The sequence below is a fragment of the Tachypleus tridentatus genome, chromosome 7 (genome assembly GCF_004210375.1).
Source record: "Tachypleus tridentatus isolate NWPU-2018 chromosome 7, ASM421037v1, whole genome shotgun sequence".
Taxonomy (NCBI): Eukaryota; Metazoa; Arthropoda; class Merostomata; order Xiphosura; family Limulidae; genus Tachypleus; species Tachypleus tridentatus.
This window is the reverse complement of record NC_134831.1, coordinates 19060866-19082380: the sequence shown is the minus strand read 5'-3', so window position 1 is coordinate 19082380 and position 21515 is coordinate 19060866. Positions and strand designations below refer to the sequence as shown.

General features: G+C 33.7%; 1 protein-coding gene across 1 annotated transcript in view; it reads left to right on the top strand.

Annotated features, from left to right (window-relative positions):
• Positions 1 to 760: 760 nt before the first annotated feature.
• LOC143255236 (uncharacterized) overlaps positions 761 to 21515 on the top strand; it is a 35977-nt gene continuing 15222 nt past the window's right edge. Inside the window, exons 1-2 of the mRNA XM_076510578.1 lie at positions 761 to 1256; positions 14330 to 14430. Coding sequence (XP_076366693.1) covers positions 1247 to 1256; positions 14330 to 14430 — 111 coding nt within the window. The 5' untranslated portion in view covers positions 761 to 1246. The remainder of the gene's footprint in view (positions 1257 to 14329; positions 14431 to 21515) is intronic.

The following is a 21515-nucleotide window of genomic DNA, read 5'->3' as shown; positions in this document are numbered from 1 at the left end:
CAACTGAAATTTCTAGTATTTCACCTAACAATTATAGAAGGTAGCCATCATAATGCGTGGAGAGACAGTAACATTTCTGGTTTGCTACAGCTCGTACACTATAAACCTTAGAAGCTATAACTGTGATTAACTCTAATTAATCGGAAAACCACATATTTGACCAGAAACGTTTATAGTTGTCGAACATTAAAAACCGTTTAACTTCAGCCAATTAACATCGAAAGTAGGTATTTTTACGAAGACATTATATAACCTCAACTGCGAAAAACTCAGTGAAGAGCTAGCTTGCTCCGCGTCAAGTGAATTATACCTGTACCAACTCAGAATTAATTCGCTCATCGTGAACCGTTTGGCCGCCGTTTGGCTAATATTTAAACTAAACAATGATTTTAATTTTGAATTTCACGCAAAGCTACACGAGGGCTATCTGAACTCTAAATTAAACAAATTAAAACACTATAAATATATCTTCTTTTTTTTACAGTATAATAAACTCTTTTACCTTATTTTAATTTAAGCATCAGTTCCCAAATAATATTAATTTTGATATTTTCGAAGGCATTACACACATAGTTCTGGACACCTCACATAATAATATACATTTTTACCAATGTTAAGTGTGCAAGGACGGTCTAGAAGGACCAAATTATTTCTTGTTGTTCGAAGGTTGTAGTTTGAATTTCATTATCTTTATTCACAATTAGTTCGTAAGTTTCCCCCAGTGGCACAGCAGTTTGTTTCCAGACTCACACCGCTGGAAACTGGGTTTCGATACCGGTGGTGGGCAGAGTACAGACGGTCTCTTGTGTAGCTCTGTGCTTACTTCCAAAACAACCACATAATTACATAAGTAAAATACACATTGAAACTAAAAAATAGTGTAAAAGTATTTGAAATAATAAGAGTATTAATATATTTTCAAAATTTATTGTACTGCTAATTAATATTTCTATCTTGTTAATTGTATAAATTTACTTGCATTTTATAATTACTGTTTTATCTATTCCCATTTCTTCATGTGTTGAATTAAACAGTTTTCAGTTAGCAATACAAACGTTATTTTCAATTTCAAGCACGAGTTGTGTCCAAAGAAGCAGCTGTGTAGAAGAAAAATCGTGGTTAAGTTGTACGTGAAATGTACTTTTTTTAAAATATGCTCGAATGATTTAATATAGGTTGCTTATTACTTTCAGACGTATAATATTGTTATAATCTGTGATACAGTGTAACGCTTATCGTTTCAAGAATGCCTAGAGGTAAGCTGTAGTTTTTCTTCTATATTTTGCCAATATTTCTGTTTTAGTTTAGCCTAAAGTTTAGGGTACTGTTTAGGCTTAACGAAAGTCATGCGTGTCTTTAAAACTTATTGGAAGGATATTTTTATTTGGTAGGTAGTATCAGTAATCAGTACATAAAACGGAAAATACTTGTATCATGAAAAAAATGGTTAAAGTTTACATTTAAAATTACCAGATGAAACGCATTGCAGCCAGAAACGTTGTGTATTAAAACATGTATTTCATTAGCCATTTTTCGTGGTGTAGGTTTTCCATTTTTTGCTTTCGATTTCATCGTACCACAGCGGTTATTTTCTAGACAGTTTTAGTAATCGTTACTACTAAGCTTATCTATAGGTCTAGTCTGTAGTGTTTACTATGTACTCGTTAATCATTATGGCAATGATTGGTAACGACAATTCTTTATTATGAGTATTACCGTTGCTTTGAATTTAATAATGATTTATAAATTATAACTCGGGTTTCGTTGGCTATTAGTTAAACAATAGACGTTTTTCATTAAAGATATAATTTTTTTTATTGTTACTGGTGGAAAAAACTTTTATTTAACTGTGGTAAATGCTTGTTTACAAAATTGCAAAATTAAAAACAAAATGTATTCTCTGTTAATGTTATACAAATGAAGTGCAAACACCTGCAGAGACCTGTGTAAAAGAAAAGGCTGTTTCAGTATAGACTTGTAGTGTTCTACTGTTCTTTTGTGAGGTTGTCTTGAAAATTAAAATCTGTTATTTTTAGAAATTTATTTATACCATAAAAATTGAAATGTGATCAAAATCTTGAAAAGAAAATAGTTCAAGTTTATTAATTTTGCTTTTTACGTAAAAGCTTTTGAAACATTGTCTTCTAGTTTTTTTAAGTTTTGTATTCAGTATTTCACATTCTGGATTAGAACACCCCCTTGTGAATCTTGATTTTTAGAATGATTTTAGTAAAGTGTACTGTGACATAAATAACCAAGTTATGGATATTTCTGAAATAGATGGAATAATTAATAGTAGAAAGAGAGGAATAGTTCTTGTAATAGGTAGATATTTTCTGATTTGGAAAATGTGACTAATAATATTTTGGTGATCTGTTTTTGTTTTTCTTTTGTTGTTTGTTATTCATATCAAAAGACTTGAATAGCTTTTTGAACATAAATTTTCACGTTTTGTAAAATACTAAGAACAGTTGATTTTATATAGAAAGTTTATCTCATGGAGAAGAGATAGAAGGTGAGAAATAAAAAGTTTTTCTACAATTGAAAAGGATATAATTCTTCACAAGCATGTTTGTCAACTGTAAAACTGTTAACTGACAATTCATCTTATGTAAAAAACGAAGCATACAAACTCCTGGTTTTAGATTCAACAGTTGAGAATTAAAGAGCAAAAATGTTGTTATAATATTGCACAAAATCTGAGAAGACTGTTTAGAAAATAATGGATGTGGTTTTGGAAGGATATTATTTTAAACTACAAGAGGACTTGATATCCAGTTTATATGATTCAAGTTCTAAGGAGGACTTTAGTTTTATGAATTGGAGAAAGCATAATTCATGTGTTTAAAATTGATGGAGTTACAGCTGGACAGTTAGATGGATTAGTTAATTTGTTAATGTTGAATTTATTAACATTGATGTGCACAGAAGGTGTCTGGATAGACTTGATCCCCAATCTTTATACTCTTATGCCACAAAAGTGCTTCTTGTTAATCATAAAAAATTTCCATAACTACTAAAAGACAAGCCTAATTTCCCACCTTGCTTGCTTCCAAGTTATTAGGGAGAGAAAAAAGATTTCAGTTTTGAAATGAATGACGCTCAGTGACTTGTTGGCCTTTGCAATGAAAACAGTTGTGATATGCTATCAAGTGTTAATATGCAATAATCTTTAGTTTAATTTTTAGATCTTTAGTATTTATAAGATCAAGTTAATAGCAGTAAAAGAGGATCCATTTGATTTTTATTACTTTTTATCATATTGTTGAGTGGCTGCTGAAGGAACTCTTAAAATACTGGACACTTCCCTTGCACACATTCATAAATGTAACCATGCAAAAATTAGCATGTTAAGACCAGGTAAGTATAATTCAAAACAAGCATTGCATTTACACACTATGAATTATTTTTTATTAAATTAATAGTAAATATCAAATATATTGAGAAATAAAACAAATAAAACTGTGAGAATGAACTAGTGTTTATACTTGTGTCCACTCTTGGCATTTTCAAAAGTTTCTTGTTCAGAACTCTTTGTACATGTTTTAGAATTTGTACAAGAAATTTATGTAGATCTGGAGCTGTGCTTTCACACTGTCCATTTCCAGTCAGTTCTGGTGTAAGATAGCCTAGTTGCTTTGTGACATAACATGACAAACCAACAAGTTAGTTCCTCTCCTTTCTACAAGTGATGGTTATCATTTATAAAACCCATTTTGCTTGGGCATTGCTGCCTGCTATGGTGAATATGTAGGAGCTGATTTTTTGTCATATTCTTGAATTTTCCCTGGACTTCACTGAAAAGTTTCAGTTACCTCTTTTCACTGGTCTAACAGTCCTTCATCTTGGAAGAGGATATAAAACTTTCCATAATGCAGAATTCTTTGTACAGTACATCCATGTCAGTTTCTTTAAGATTGCATGTCTAAACACTGTCATTTCAAAATTTCTTCAAAGTGCACAACATTTACATGGACTGATTTGGACATTTTATTGTGAAAGCTATTTTTAGGCAAGTCACATCTGTCACTTTTGGCTCTTTAAAAAAAAAGTCACTCTTACTTCTTCTTGCCATGCTTTGTATTAATTGCTTCAAGCTGCCATTCTCTGTGAACCCAGAAGACCTGTCCTGAATCCTTCTTTCTAGTTTTATGTTTGTGTAGCTAGTTCATAACTCAGAGGCCTCTAAAGCTTTTACATAGTCCATGAATTGCTTCAAAGTGTAGCTCAGAAAAAGAAAATAAGACTTGGGCATCTCATTGACAATTTCTTTGTCCTCATGGTATGTTTATAGTAAATTTAGTTTTTTGTTTTTTTTTATCACCTTAACTTTGAAAGTAGCTTAATAGAATTTTTTAAATTTCAATAATCTGAAGTTTCCTGACTGTTGCTTAAAAATTCAAAAGAAAATAATGAATCCTTTGAAAAAAAGAGCCCTTTCATCCACACCTATAAAACCAAGTTTCTACAGACATTATGCCTATGACACCTTATTTATTTGGCCTCACAGTCATGAAAGCTTACCAGCCTTCTTAAAACATCTCAATTCTGTAGACCAAATAATCCACTTCACTATGGAAATAGAGGAACAAAACAGTCTAGAATTTCTTGACATACTCATCAGCAAACAAGCAAGACAAATAACCACAACTGTATACAGAAAACCCACCCAAAACCCATCCTATCATCCAGTCTTGATAAAACGTGGTATAATCTAACATCTAAACGAGGGCAAAAAACATTTGTGATAAGACATCCATCAAAGCAGAATGCCAAAAAATCATAGAGTTTTAAGCAGAATGGTTACACCTCCTCCTTCATCAAAAAAACTCCTTGAAGAAGACCAGAACAGAAAGAAAAGATCAGAAAGTCACAACCACTACCACTATTTACCTACCATACCTACAATATTTCAGTGAAAACCTCAAACGCATAGCCAAAAATTCAACATAGAAGTCTGGTGGAAATCCTATAATACCTTAAGGTCCATTCTGGTAAAAAACAAACAGCAATCTACCAAAGAGAATCTCAAAAATGTCATCTGTAAAATTCCATATTCCTGCAATGATACATATGTTGGATAACTGGGAAGAAAACTCACAAAAGGAATGAAATAACATAAAAATAGTACAAGACTCATGAAAATACAAAATTCAGCCATTGCAGAGCATGCCACGTCAACTGGACACAAAGTAAAGTGGGAGAAAACTAGAATCATCGAAACAGACAAATTCTGGAAAACAAGAAAAATCAAAGAGTAATTATATATTAACACTACTAAACCTTCACTAAACAGAGATTTTGGGTTAGAGATGAGTAACCTGTGGCTGCCATTGGTTGAATCTACAGGAAATCTCTCCTTCAATCAGAAACAGTAATAATCCAATCAATCATAACATACTCTCCACAATCCACCAGGACACTATAAAAGACTGACAACACCTACACACACACACACACACACTGACCTGAAGACGAAAGGCGGAAGACTTTCAAAACATCGTCCTCTGCACTTGTGTCTCCACAACAGGCAGCTGCCATCAATTCTACAAAGTTTCATCATAAATAATGAACCCCCTTTTCAAAATTAAAACATCTTAAAACCAAGGGGAAACACTTCATTGCACCCTTGTTTGAGGCATTATTTGCCAAAGAAAAAAATATATTTGTTTTAATATAACTCAAGTGATTCTGTATGGAATGTAATGCTAGGATATTCTCACAGTATTTTATTATTAACACATCAGGCTTTTCTCTGGGGAGGAGTTATTGGAGGTTTTATCATCAAACTTTACACTGCAGTTGATATTTATATAAGACTGGGATGCTTTACAGCATGGTAGACTATACAAAGTTTAGCATCTGTCACTTTATTATTTTGAGGAGGTACAGACAATTTGAAATAGCTCAGTGATGATGTACCTGTACTTTGAGTACTCAGTTTGTACTTTGAGCAGAATGTGCTGGTTTAGAACTCCTTTCTTTGGTGGCTGATACTGGTATCCCTTTGTGATTTTTTGGTATTAAGTCATGTTCTTTTTTACCATTTTGAATTGAATAATGTATTTTGCTTGAGTATTTTGAATTCAGTTGGTGAATTTGAAACTGATGAAGTAGACAACAGCTGTATGTTAATCACAGCACAAGCAATAGATGTAACAAAAGGGTATCATAATGATGTACAAATGGATAGGTCTGATAGAATATTTTAGGAATTTAGAAGACCAACATAATTACATCCTTAAATAAATGACATGTACATTAGCCAGTGATGGTAAACAATATAATGTTCAGCTGTGGCTCTTATAAGCTAGGCTTTTCAAAATAAAAAATACCAGACAAAGGGCAGAGAAACTGAAAACTAAATGAATTGCCATATTACCCAGTTTCACCAAAGAAATCCATTGTCTCCCCTAATGCTTCCCCTCCATAAAGTTCAATTCTTAATGATGTTTGAAAAGTACTCATTCTTGTCAATAAGATGCTCTCCTTTTAATGCTCATTGTATGTTACTGCTTATTAATTTCTTAAAATCCAACTGATCAATTATTCTTGCATGAGACTCGGATGGTTAGTTGATATTAACAATTGGAAAAGCTAATTCTTATTAGATGATTATTTTCAGGTTTTATTACACTAATCAGTTAATTTGAACAGTCTGGACTTAAAAAAACAAATGATGTCATAATGGCAATATTCAGATTATTTCTATAGCTGGAATAATTTAAAATAGTAATTTTTAAAAACACTAATTTCATTTAGTTGATTATTTTACTTCATATTAATCCTTTTCAGATGAGTCACAGTGAAAGCTCATAGAATCTCATTTGTTTACTTGCATTCAAAATGTTATTCATTTACTGTTTTATAAATTTATGTCATTAAGTTTGGTATCAAACTGTACATTATAATTCAATTTTTATGTTAGACATTACTTAATCTCTTATTTGAAAAGTAAATATTAAAAATCACACCTAAACATCAAGTTTTGTGTCACATGGTATGTTGAATGCAGCAGTGGTTTAAATTAGATGTTTGTGATGTCAGAATAGAAATGTTATTGTTTTATATGAATTAAGAACTCGTATTACTGATATTGAAAAGCTAATATTTAAAATAAAAATCATATTTTTCTATTTTCTTAGCTATCACTATATTTAGGGAATTAAGCACAGTGACCCTGTTAATTGATATTTTTGGAAATGGTCCCTTATAAGCACTTGTATATATGACACGCATAACCAATCAAATGCTGAGAATGTCCCCTTAGTGATTTTCTCAACCATTTTCAAATATAAGTGTCCTCACTTTCTTTCAAGACAAACCTTCATGCTGGTAAGTTGAATTTTTAGCTTGTTTGAAATTTCATTTTTTTTAGAAACAAATACAGCTTAGTTACTAAATATGATAAATTATAATGTAATTCTATTGTATCAATGGAGTAATTTATTATTTTTTGGTTATTTCTAGGTATATGTAAAAACCTAAAAAAAATTTGTTGCACATCCTCCATGTGTGAAATTTTTTAAGACTTAGCAAGCTGTGACAACAGGCAATCAAGTACAAATTTCACAATCAAAAGAGATAATTATTTGCTTTATTTCTTTATTTACTGTTTTTTGCTTTAAGAATAAGTTTAAGAATTTATTTGTAAATATTAATAATCTCTATACATGTACAGTGTTTAATAATTGAAATGTGACTGTATTTTACAAAATGCTAGTCCACTAAAACACAGCCAAGATAAATCACTTTGTAAATTTTATATTACTAGATATGATAATATCAATGCATATGTGCCACGTCATTGTAATTTCTGTATTGTGAAGGCATGGCTGAAAGATTAATATAATAAAAATAGTAAACTTGATCAATTATAACAAGAGTTAAGCTATTTAGTCTAAAGATTTATGTTTTCATGATATAATCTATAGTCACGCTAAAATGAAGAAAGTATAATTTGTATTTAATTTCCTAATTTTACATGGCTCTTACAAGATCAGTCAAATTGACTGAACCCATACAGAGATTTATTAGTGAAAATAACAAGATATAAAGGTTTTTCTCAAGAAATATTTGATAAAACTGTCTGAACATTATAAGGGATTTATATGTGAAATTTGAAAATGTTTTTATACATAAAAGTATTTTTAATGTTAAAATGAAAATTACTTTCCACATTGGATAAGCAATATGCAAAAATAAAGTACCATGAGAAAATCATTGCTTAAAAACCTAAGACTTAATAAAAAAAATGATCTTATATTTTGCATATTAAAGCATTGTATTGTTTACTGATAATGTGTTATAGTTTGTGAACATACACTTACTAATTTAAAAATAACAGCATAAAAACTATAACAAGCACAAAATGGTTGTGAGGTTGGTCCGAGGGACTGAGTCTATGCTGACAGGTTAATCAGTGCTATAGATAATGAGCTATTTCAACCTAGTGTGCAAGATACCATATTGGAAAAGAAATGTTTACCATAGTTTGAAATTTGCTGTATGTATCTACACGAAATGTGGCAAGCCTTTTGTAAGGTATAAAAATTTGTTGTGCACAAAATAAGATGCATCACAAAAGTATTTGTGTGTTAAATATGTTTGTGAATTGTGTATGCAATTTACAACCTGCACTTTTGTAATTGCTAGAACCTTCAAAATGTATATCTAGAAATTTTTTTTAAGTATCCTTTTATATTGTATTTAGTATTTGCTTTCCTTTATCATGAACTGTCCTGTTACTAAGTAAGCAATGTAGGGTAAAATTGATAGTTGGCAACTCTGTTATTAAATACTTACGTTTCCTATTGAATGACATGCTATAAGAGGTTGTAGAATATGCTTCTATTGCCCCTACATGCGAAAGTAGGGTTAATCACCGAACATTAGTTATAGATCTGGCAAGTTTTTCTAAATGTACATATAGTCTGCTTTGTGAGAATGAAAAGGTTAAAAATTTAATGTCTTCAATATGAGGGGTGATGCATTTAAACTTTTGAGACTTAGATGATTGTTCTTTGATCATTCATATTCAATTCTTTGTCCTTGTATTTTATTTCAAAATAAAATTTAATTAAATAGTTTCTCTTCTTATTCATCTTACTGCCACTAAATTTCTCTGTAACATAAGTATCTCCTCATTACCCACATTATAATGGGGAATCTTTTCTTAAAGGGTAAAATTCTTAAACCAAAAATAAAGGTTATCTAATTATAATTTATTTACAAGTTACGCAGGGATGTTGTACCTTAATGAATAAATCTGTTCAGGGTTTGAAATTTTCTATTTAAAGCCGGACATGTCCATTAAAAAATCAAGTTTGACTGCCACTTTCCCATCTATCCCCGGACATCGTGACCTGTGGTCATATTCCTAACATATCGGGCACAAATACATCGTCTTCTCAAAAATAAGTGAGGCAAAAGCTGTGTATGCACAGCCCAAAGATTTTGCTTAAAAGTATATTCTATAATGAGTGGAAAATAACTTGCAAAATTTAAGATTTAATTTAAGACAAAAAAAACAAATTTTTAAAAATAGTCGTGAACACTCAAAAAATGCGCTCTTTAAGTCGCGTTATCCATGCCATCCTGAATAGTCATATGACTGCCAAACATTCACAATGATCTGACCATGGCATCTGATAGTAAAAAAATGGGAAAATCTAAGACAAAAAAAAAGCAAATTTTTAAAAATAGTCGTGAACGCTCACAAAATGCGCTCTTTAAGTCGCGTTATCCATGCCATCCTGAATAGTCATGTGACTGCCAAACATTCACAATGATCTGACCATGGCATCTGATAGTAAAAAAATGGGAAAATCTCACGATCTATTTTAGTTTGGCTTCACAAGCAAGACTAATGAATCAGAACACAATACTACGGAACCCCGAGTGAAAAAACCCAAGCTTGTTGACCCAAGCCCAAGTGTTAAAGCAAAAACTGTTACTGATAGTACTGGCGCCAAGCCTACTTGTCATTTCCAGAATGAATGGAATAGAGGCCGACTATGGCTGGAGTATAATAATGCTACCGGACTGATGTTTTGCTCAATTTGTCAGGAATATGACCAAAGTAGTGGAAGGCAGTAAAACACCTTCATAATAGGATCTTCCAATCTGAGAGCAAGTGCTGTTAAGGAGCATGAAAACAGTTGCACCCACAGTCTAAGTTGTCAAGCTAAGACAGCAAAAGAAACACCTGATTTAACTCCCATGATGAAAGAATTGAGCAAACTTAACCAGACTGAGAAAGATCGTTTGCTTGTGCTGTTCAGGACTGCCCTTTATATAGCTTTGAATGCCAAACCATTCAGCAATTTTCAAGAGTTTCTGTTGCTGCAGGAGTACAACTTTGGTATGAGCTTAACAGAACATTATGCCAATGACAAACAAGCAGTTATCTTTACGAAGTATATTGCAGAAACAATTAGAATTAATGTCAGATCTCATCTGCACACCTCATTATTCTTTGGAATTATGACTGATAGCTCAACAGACACTGCCAACATTGAGCAGGAGATAGTCTATGTAAGATACTTGGACAGTGACTGTTACTCAGTAACCCACTTCCTGTGTCTGCAGTCAGTTGAGAAGGCTGATTCTGAACACTTGCTACAGGCACTTAGTTCAGGTAAAGGTTTCTTAATTACCTGGAATGAGAATTTTCTGGATTTATCCTGAATTCCTAATTAAGAAAAATTAAAATGGACAATATTTCATCTACATTTGTGTTTTAATTCAGGTTTACATAGTCATTCCATTATAAATATACATCAGTGAAAATTCAAGCATTTTTCAATTGATTTAAACCAAGAAGAACCATGTATTTACCACTGACAGAATTGGAGCTTAACCTAGCACAGCTAGTAATAGATAATGGAACAATTAAATTTTCCAAAGTACAAATTTACATTTTGTTTTTGTTTTTTTACAGAAAGTAACTAATATTGGGTACTAATTTTTTGTACTTGCAGCATTGTCCATATATGGCAAATTTCCCAACTGGCTTGAATCAATTGTATGCCTGACAGTTGATGGGGCAGCTGTTAATTTTGGCACAAATAAAGGACTTGTCAACAGATTGAAGGTGCAAAAACCTTATTTGATAGGGATCCACTGTGTTAGTCACAGATTGGAACTTGCAATTAAGAAGACCATCAAGAACATCCCTTACCTTGATAGTATCCAAACCATTTTAGAAGACCTATGGAAGTTTTATGACAGTTCACCACAAAACTGGACTGGCCTCAAAGGAGCTGGTAAAGCCAACAAAAGGGACAGGAACCCAGTGGGTGTCCTACAAAGAGCGTGCTCTGGAGTCAGTTTTTCATAACTGGCCAGCTTTAGTAGAGCATTTGTATCAAGTAAAGCTGCATGACAAAGGGGAACATGGGCAGAAAGCTGCAGGATTATACAGTATTTTGACAAGCCTTAAATTCATCTTGTACATGGACATACTCTTGGCAGTTCTGCTTGTTTTGACATCTCTTAGTCTCAAAATGCAAGACAATTCTGCTACTGTGAACATTGTTTCTGACAAACTCACTGTTTGCAATAAAGCTGGGCAATCTGAATCATGTTGAGAGATCCCAGAAAATTGTTAAAGAGCTCACAACATGTGAACAAACTGACAAGTGGTTACTTAGAGGAAAGGTGATTACTATTAGTGGTCAGACAAGAGCCAGAGGCTCAAAAAGTGCCACAAAAGAGACAGTTGCTCAATCCGTGGCTGAAGAAACTGCCATCTTCATAGGTAAAATTGTCACATATCTGAATGAGAGTTTTAAAGAATTTGATAAGGATTTTATTGGTGCCTTTCAAGTTTTTGAACCAAGTAACTGGCCTAAAAGCAAGGAAGCATTGTCATCTTATGGCCATAATGAACTCCAGACACTATTGGACCACTTTGGTGCTCTGCTAGAAGCTAAGGGTTTCAACATTGCAGCTGATATTTTCCAAGCTGACTTACATGAGACACTGCTCAAAGCCACAAGACTTGCCAAATCAGATGAGTCCCTAGTAGTAGTGCAAGTGGATTGTGGGCCCACATGTTAAGTCAAATTACTGTTGAGGACGGTAAAGCTTTCCCTGGATCAACAGTGTTGGCCTTGGTATGCCTCATGCAGGTGATTTCCATGTCATCTGCTGAACCAGAACGTGGATTTTCCCAGATGGCAGTTATTAAGGATGACTGGCAGTCCAAACTAATAAATGATTCTCTTAATGACTTGACGACAATAAAATTAGCTAAGAATAAGACCTGTGATCTTGCAAGCACAGAATTACTGTGCAAGTCTGTAGAATCCTGGTGGAAGGACAGTAAAATAAACCAGATGATTTGCGAGTCCACATGGAACTCACACACATAGAGACAATAGAGATACTGAGTCTACATCAGCTGATGTCTTGGTGCTGGATGACTAAATCTATGAGTTTGATTGATGTCATTTTTCATGGATACAAGGCTTGTTGCCACTTGCTTTGAAATAATGTTTCAGTGCCGTAAATAAAATGATTCTGTTTTATATAATAATTGTATGTACTTGATTTCTTGTTTTCAGTAATGTCTGGTGACAATTTTGAGGTGTCTTGCTAAAATTTCAAATGTTTGGCAAGTTTCACTGTCTAGCAGGACATGTGTCCTGCTGAAAATTTAGAATATTTCTACCCCTGCTGTCAAATATGTTCATCAATCATTCTAAAAGTGTATTAACAAAGAAGGTTAAATTCCCATTTTCCTACAAATTAAATTGTTACAAATTTTCAAGAACTTTGACTAAAATATCATCTTTTCTATGTTAATGCTAAAACTGGGTAGTTGGTAGAGTCACAGTAAGACTTGATATTTCTATTTACAACTTCTTTTGTGTTTTAGTAAAGATTTTTGAACTACTATTAATTTATCATGATAGACTTCTATTTAGCATTATCTTGGTTATTTTTAATCCCAGTCTTTTGTATATGTACAACTTGTTAAACCTTTAACAAACTGAAAATGCAATTTTTATCAGATGGGGTTTTTCTGTATAAATTCTCACATGGCTCCTCAACAGAGGATATTGAATTTTTGTTGCTAAGAGTAAACATTTTTATGTATCTTTGATTATAAAGCATAAAGACATGAAAGATAACATATACTGCTTGTTGTCTTTGTATACACCTCTTTTACAAACTTACATCAGTATTATTAGTAAAGGGTGCTGTGTAACCAGTCAGAGTCAATAAGCCTGTAAAAATTATACAGGGATGTTAAAGAAAACTGGGATATTTATTATTAAGTGAACTAATTCATCATTAAAAATATCATTAGATATTTTAATAAAACTAAAATATTCTTATAACAGTGTGTAAAAGGTAATCATAATTTATAATAAACCAAGAACTTTTACTATTTAAAGAAAACTTGTGATGATACTAGGTGACCTTTTTTTTTTAGATAGATTAAAATAATTCAAAGTTATAAATTATAGTAGTATAAGAAATGTTTCAGGAATAAACATACAATGAAAACAAATGCTATTTACCTAGCCTTTTATAATTAGTCCTGTGTCCAAAGAGCAACATCATATAGTTGTGCTTCTATCTGATCAAAATGACATGGTATTTTTCTGTTCCTCTGCAAGTGACCATCAGCAAAATGATTATAAAGCATTATTCTGATGGAAATGTGGTAAAAATATAAAAACCAATTGCTTTAAAGGATCATTTCACACAACTGGAGATCAAATCTATTAGCATAGGTATATAGAAGTAATGTGATGTTTGTTCTTCATTAATACATATATGTTTATTAGTTTAATACACATTAAGAGTGAACAGGTGTCAGACATAAGCCATTTCATTTTCTGTGGTAACCCATAAAATAATCAGTAATCAGTTGCTGCAGTTGGCTGTTGTTTTTCCTTGTGGAAAGGCTGTTAAAGATGAAACCACTTTTGAATGTTTCATTAAATTTCTCAGCCTAAATGGTGTAATGTAATATAAATTTCACTGTTTCATGTTGAAAACACAGTTTTTTTGATAGACAAATGTTGCTGTCCTTATCCAACTGATTATTAGCTGTAAGAGTAACAACTGCTTTGTTAATGCACTTAAGTGTAAGTGCTTGTTATTTGCATATTTTGTTTTTTAAACAGATACAGATATTGTAGTATTTAAATAAGTTCTAGAAATGTAAAAGCAACACAAAGATAACTGTGATTAATTTTTTTGTGTTAGTAATTTATCTTCAAAATATCTATCAACTTAACAACTGTGCTGTAGTACAAGTTTAATCAAAAAACATTTAAACAGCATTATTTAAAATGATTCACTTTTATAGGCCGTGGAGGGAATAGACACAAGGGACGAAGTCGGCATTTCACTAGCCCAGAAGAACTTGAAGCTGTGAGAAAAAAAACAGAAAGAGAAAAAAACTGGCGAGTAAGTATCTGTGCAGCAGTGACAGTACATTTAAATCCTTTGTTTTGAAGTGAATCAGTTATCTTATTTATCTTCTGTAGTATTTTAAAAGAAAATTCTGTAATACTATCTTTAACTTTTCTAAATAGCATTTCAAACTTGAAGCTTTAGTTGCTTTTTTCACATACATGCTGACATTTAGCTAAAAATGAAACTAAAATTTATATTGAGTTTGTTGAGTGAAAATTATTTCAGATGTGCTATTCACCTCTCTGCAGAACAGATAGCTTTTACCTTTCACTGTTACTGTAAAGTTTTTACACATGCACCAATGTATATTGTGCCAGTCTATGTTGCAATCAGTAATAGACTGTAGTCTTCTACCAATAGGAGGTTGACACCCATTTGGTAAACTTCATTTGGACTGCCTCTTACCCTTCTTTTTGCAAGAGAAAATAAGTTATATGCCCATAAAATAAAATTTTCATTCCCACAATTGTCTTTACCACCTCACTCCAAATATAATTCAGTACCTACTGCACACACTATTATTCTAAGTGAGGATTCACTGGTAATTTGTATAAAGAGATGATTTATAATAAAATAACACAGTATTATGTGGCATTTACATTGTTAGTGAAAACAACCTTCCACTCACAAGTGTGTAACATACTTTCTTGATGAACGTGACTCCTTCATTTACATTGTTAGTGAAAACAACCTTCCACTCACAAGTGTGTAACATACTTTCTTGATGAACGTGACTCCTTCATTTACATTGTTAGTGAAAACAACCTTCCACTCACAAGTGTGTAACATACTTTCTTGATGAACATGACTCCTTCATTTACATTGTTAGTGAAAACAACCTTCCACTCACAAGTGTGTAACATACTTTCTTGATGAACGTGACTCCTTCATTTACATTGTTAGTGAAAACAACCTTCCACTCACAAGTGTGTAACATACTTTCTTGATGAACGTGACTCCTTCATTTACATTGTTAGTGAAAACAACCTTCCACTCACAAGTGTGTAACATACTTTCTTGATGAACGGACTCCTTCATTTACATTGTTAGTGAAAACAACCTTCCACTCACAAGTGTGTAACATACTTTCTTGATGAACGTGACTCCTTCATTTACATTGTTAGTGAAAACAACCTTCCACTCACAAGTGTGTAACATACTTTCTTGATGAACGTGACTCCTTCATTTACATTGTTAGTGAAAACAACCTTCCACTCACAATGTAACATACTTTCTTGATGAACGTGACTCCTTCATTTACATTGTTAGTGAAAACAACCTTCCACTCACAAGTGTGTAACATACTTTCTTGATGAACGGACTCCTTCATTTACATTGTTAGTGAAAACAACCTTCCACTCACAAGTGTGTAACATACTTTCTTGATGAACGTGACTCCTTCATTTACATTGTTAGTGAAAACAACCTTCCACTCACAAGGTGTGTAACATACTTTCTTGATGACTCCTTCATTTACATTGTTAGTGAAAACAACCTTCCACTCACGTGTGTAACATACTTTCTTGATGAACGTGACTCCTTCATTTACATTGTTAGTGAAAACAACCTTCCACTCACAAGTGTGTAACATACTTTCTTGATGAACGTGACTCCTTCATTCAATTCTATCACTTTTTGTTTGACAGTACTCATTTTCTAACATTTATTTTGTGCCTTTAGACATTTCATTTTAACATTTTTTTCCATACCTTTGTATTAGTTTCTCTAAAGGAAGTTTACTTTTTGTTATATAGTAGTGATATTTGTAACTTAAATTATTTTAGATTTCTACCTGGTTATGGAACTTGTTGCTTCATAACAAATATTTTTTATTGTTTCTGCCAACACAGTTGCATTTGGTTATTTATTTGATGACTTCTAAGTTACTACTTTGGATGTTGTATGTTCTATTCGCTCATTTATAGAAGCTTCAAGTCACTTTACTCCATGGGAAGATTTTTTAGCTTTTTTGTTATTGGGATTTAGCTTTATTGTTATTTTGTTATTTTAAGTTTAGTTTACACGTGATTCTATTTATGGCTTCATCAACATTTAGGGGTTTTTGTTTCTTCAGTACATAACATCATATCCATATGTTTATTTCAGTACATAATTTCTTAATATTTCCACTGTAGCAATTATTTCATTTTTGTTTTTCTTTATAGTTTTTGCTTTTTACCATTAATATATTTTAATTTATACTTTATATTTCTTATCTGTCATTTAGGTAAATTTATCATTTTGTTTGTGTGGGGGTCCTTGGGGACTAGAGCCCATCCTACCAGCTTTTAGTATGGCTTGCCTTCCTCCTATATCATCTGAGCCAATTTTTAAATGACCGAGATTTTGTTAGTTTTCTTCCACCTTCTCATGATGTACCATCAATTCCTTGTCTGCTCCATTTTCATCTTCACTTCCTGGTGTCTTCACTTATATCATGTACCTTGTTTTACCCTGCTGTCAGTTAGAGATATTTTATCTGTCAAGTACTTGGACTACATCTCATATGTTTTTCTCCTATTGTCTGCTCTGGTTAGCTGTCTCTTACTTGTCAGGGTAATATCATCTGCCATATTACCATTCTTTATTCATTCATGGGAGTGTGATAGGATAAGTTACCTTTTTGTATATATACCTCTTTCTTTTTTTTAAAAGAACATTCCTCTTGTTCTTCCTGGATTCCACTCTGTTCCCTGACCAGGTATTCCTTAACACTGTTGTGACAGAGAGTGGGTAAAAAATCATGGCATCTCATTTGTTTAGTTGCATTCAAAATTTTATTGAACTACTGTTTTATGAATTTATGTTAATAAGTTTTGTACTGAACTGTAGGTAATAATTCAAATTTTAGTATTATACATTGGTTCATTTATTGATTCAAAAGTAAATATTAAAAGAACACAAATATTGATTTTGGGTATTATGTGGTATGTTAAGCACAGCACTTGTTAAATTATATGTTTGTGTTCTCAAAATACTAAGTCTGTAGTTTTATATGAATTGAGAACTCTAATACTGACAAGCTAGAATGCCAAATAGATGCTTTTATCTTTTTATTCTGCTGAGATAGGGTCTTGTTCACTTCTTTTCATTTTTAGAAACAATCCTTCATGAACAATATTTCAATATATATGATGTGAATAACCAATTGACAGCTTAGATTGTTCTCCTAATGATTTTCTCAGCCTTTTTAATGTATTAGAAACCATTTCATTCTTTTGAACCAAGATTTCAAAGAGATAGATTGTGTCTTTATTCTGCTCGAAATTTCACATTCTTTTTTAGACCTAAATACAGCTTTGTTACAAAGCTTGATAAGTTAGTGGAATTTAATTATATCAGTATAGTTATTTATGATTTTTTTTGGTTATCCAACTGTTTGTATAAAACCTGAAAAAATGTTTTGTTTCATATCCTTCAAGTGCAAAATTTTAAAAAGCTTAGTAATCTATAGCAAGCAGCAACCAGGTACAAAGGTCACAGCTAGAAAGCATGATTGTTTGTTTTACTTCTTTATTTACTGTTGTATAATTTAAGAAAAATAAGTATAAATAACTTATTTCTAAATAGTATCAATCTATATACATATAATGTATAATAATTAATACCAGATGTTATTCCTGGATCAACCTGTCAATTTATTGTATTAATGTATCCCTGTTCCTGAGCTGGAGGGTATATGAATTTAAGGTGAAGGTAGTTTAATCCTCTTTCCTACCCTCATGTGGATGTCGATATGTGGTGTTGATTTTGGATTCTAGTTGACTTACAGATGTTAAGATTCTCATCCTACTCCCCATGTGAATGTCAGTTCCCAGTGACATTGGTTTTGAATGTTGTTGACTTGCATATACAGTTCATTGCATCCTAGTTACACAACACTTGAGGGCACATCCTTTTTTGATTTTACCCATTTTTATATTTTCTGTGATTGAGTTTCATAAATAGTTTGTGATTTGGAACACTGTCCAGCCACAGTTCTTTCCCACTTGTATGTGTTCCTTTGATTTTTTCATCCACATACGCAACATTTTTCTGTGATAGGTGAGTATACCTGGTTCAGAAGTGGTGTGGTCTCCCATGTAAGATCTTAAAATCTGACTATCTCATCTCAATGAGCATCCTTAGATGCTTCTTTCTTTTCCTTGCATTGGTCTCTTCACCTACCCCTCATTGTGGATTCGTGTACATGGTGAGGGGACCTTCCAGGGAAGGTTCTGTTCTTTCAGTTTACCTCCTCTGGGATCAAAGCATCCACCCATGTATTTGCTGTGCATAGCAACCTGTGAAGGGGAGGAGAGGATCCTGGTGGTTGAGGGGTCCAACTTTTGCCTTGAATTCCTGTAGATGGATGGCCTTAGGGTAGCCCCTCCTTGGGTCAGTTGGCTGGTCCACTCAGGCTAGGGTCAACCAAGACCAGTGTTGGATGTTTTCAACAGGTGTAGTAGATGTATCTGATGCTGGTGTTTGGGTATAGTGCTCATGAAACTTTGGCATTGCTGCAGTGTCCTTGTTTGACATTGTAGTGAGTTCCCTCTTAGAGCTTCATGGTGGGTGGGATCGGTGGGCACCGAAATTTCCCTTTCTTTATTATGGATACTTCAATTAAAAATCTTAATAAAATAGTGAAAAAACAATCTATAGGTAAACAACCACGTCTTGAAGATTCTGAGCAGCAATCCTCACCATCTGTACCACCTGTTGTACTTCATTTTCTTACATTGTATTCACTTTCAGACCAACCTTTAAGGCAAATGTCTCCCTTTTTCATTCAGAAGGGACTAGAGGGACTTGCTGGCTCTCCAAAGTCAGTAAAGAAGCTTTGATCTGGTGTCATATTAGTGGAAATATCCACATCTCAACACAGTGAACCCCTCTTGCAATCAACGGCAATTAGGGATATACCTATTGAGGTTACACCTCATGGTACTTTGAATTTATCACAGGGAGTTATTCTTGAGAGGGATTTGATGAACATCCCAGAGTCAGAGATTCTTACTGGTTTCTCCACCCAAGGAGTTTCTGCAGTGAGGTGTATATCCACTTGCAAAGATGGAATTATGATGCCAGCCAATGTCCTCATTCTCACATTTACTGCACCACATCCACCTGCCACCATCAGGGCAGGTTATCTTAATTGCAGAGTACAGCCATACATTCCAAACTCTCTCCAATGTTTCCAGTGTCAGCGGTTCGGTCACTCATACGTCATGTATGTATTCATACGAATGTGAAACGGACCCTCATTGCATCAATTGCAATGGTTCACCCATCCTACTTTCGTTCTTGCCCTAAATGGTTGGAAGAAAAAGAGGTGCAGCATTTGAAAACGATTCATAAAATTACTTATCCTGAGGCTCAAAAATTGCTGTCCACCACTTTATCTCGGATATATGCTGCTGCACTTTGTTCCACAACTACAGTAGCAATGTAGACAGATCTCTCTGTGCCTCCAAAAGAATCGTTCTCCAAACAAATGAAAAGTCTTTTGACCTCCATGGTTAAAAAGGTTGATGAATCAACTTCAATACCTATCTCTGTCCCTTACATACATTCCAACAAACCCAAAGATTCCAATTTTTTGGTTCCAGGTACAGGTATTTCCTTGGATACATCTTCTCCCACCCTAAGATGCAAAACAATCATTCCTTCATGTCCTCAGTCACTGGAATCCCCTTCCAATAGCAAAGACCTGCCCAATCGACCCAGGGCAGGATCCATGGAGGTCGATATATCTCCCTCGAAAAAGGACAGTAAGGGAAAAAGACATGACTATAAACAGAAAGGTTCTCCACCCATTTCACCAACACATAAATAAAAATGGCCACCCAAATGCAATGGAACTCTCGAGGTTTATGTTCTAATTTGGATGACATCAAAACACTGATCACTTCCTACCATCCTGTATGTCTTTCCTTACAAGAAACATTCCTGAAACCTGCCAATACAGTCACCTTTCAGTGGCTTTCTTTTGTACAGAAATGACAGGCTGTGTGATGGAGGGGTGGCACTGTTGGTTGATCAGCATGTACCCACCCTGTCTTTGTCACTCGACACACCCTTGGAAGTGGTAGTCATCACAAGTTGTTTCCTTGGGTCATACCATCACTGTTTGTTTTCCTTACCTGTTGCCTGGAGAGACATATGATCAATCAGACCTTGATGCTCTCATTGCACAGTTGCCATCTCCCTTTTCATCCTAGGCGACTTTAATGGACATAACCCCCTCTGGGGAGGTGCTGATATTGATAGGAGGGGTTGCTCTGTAGAGCATATGCCTTCTGATCACAACCTTTCTCTTTTCAATACTTGTTCTTCTACTTATTTCCATGCACCTAGTCAGTCCTTTCCTGCTACTGATCTCTCAATTTGCTCCCCTTCATTATTTTCCCATTTCTCATGGGGGGTTGATAATAATCCATGAGGCAGTGATCATTTTCCTATAATTTTGAGAGAGACTGGCCATGGTCGATGCCATCCTACCCGCATTCCCTGGTGGAAGCTGGATTAGGCAAACTGGCCCTCTTTCACTGATCTTGCAGAACTTGATCCTGCCATCGTCTGTAAACCATGAGTAGACAACTGTGTGGCAGCAGTAACTAACTGTATTATATGAGCAGATGCTCAATGTATTCCTAAAACCTCAACATGTTTTCCACTATATCCTTGTCCATGGTAGAATCCTGCCTACCACATGGCAATGAAAGGGTTAAAAATGGGCCTGGAATACTTTCTGTAGATATCTTTCACTCACAAACCGCATAGCTTTGCAGAGGGCCCATGTACATGCTCAGTGGGAAGACATCAAAGTCAGAAGGAATCTTGGATTAAGTTTACAACCAGGATATCTTCTACCACCAATTCCAAAGTCATATGGGACAAGATACGAAAGGTCAGTGGGCAATATAATTCTATCCCCTCTCGATCTTGCTTTCTGATGGTCAGGAAGTAGCTGATACCCAGAGCATTGACTCTAGGTGAAAGCTTTTGCTGAGTATCTAGCACTTCTGCTTCTTCTTCCATCTTCTTAGCCATCAAGACTCGGGCAGAGCAATCACCTCTTTCCTTTCGAGCTG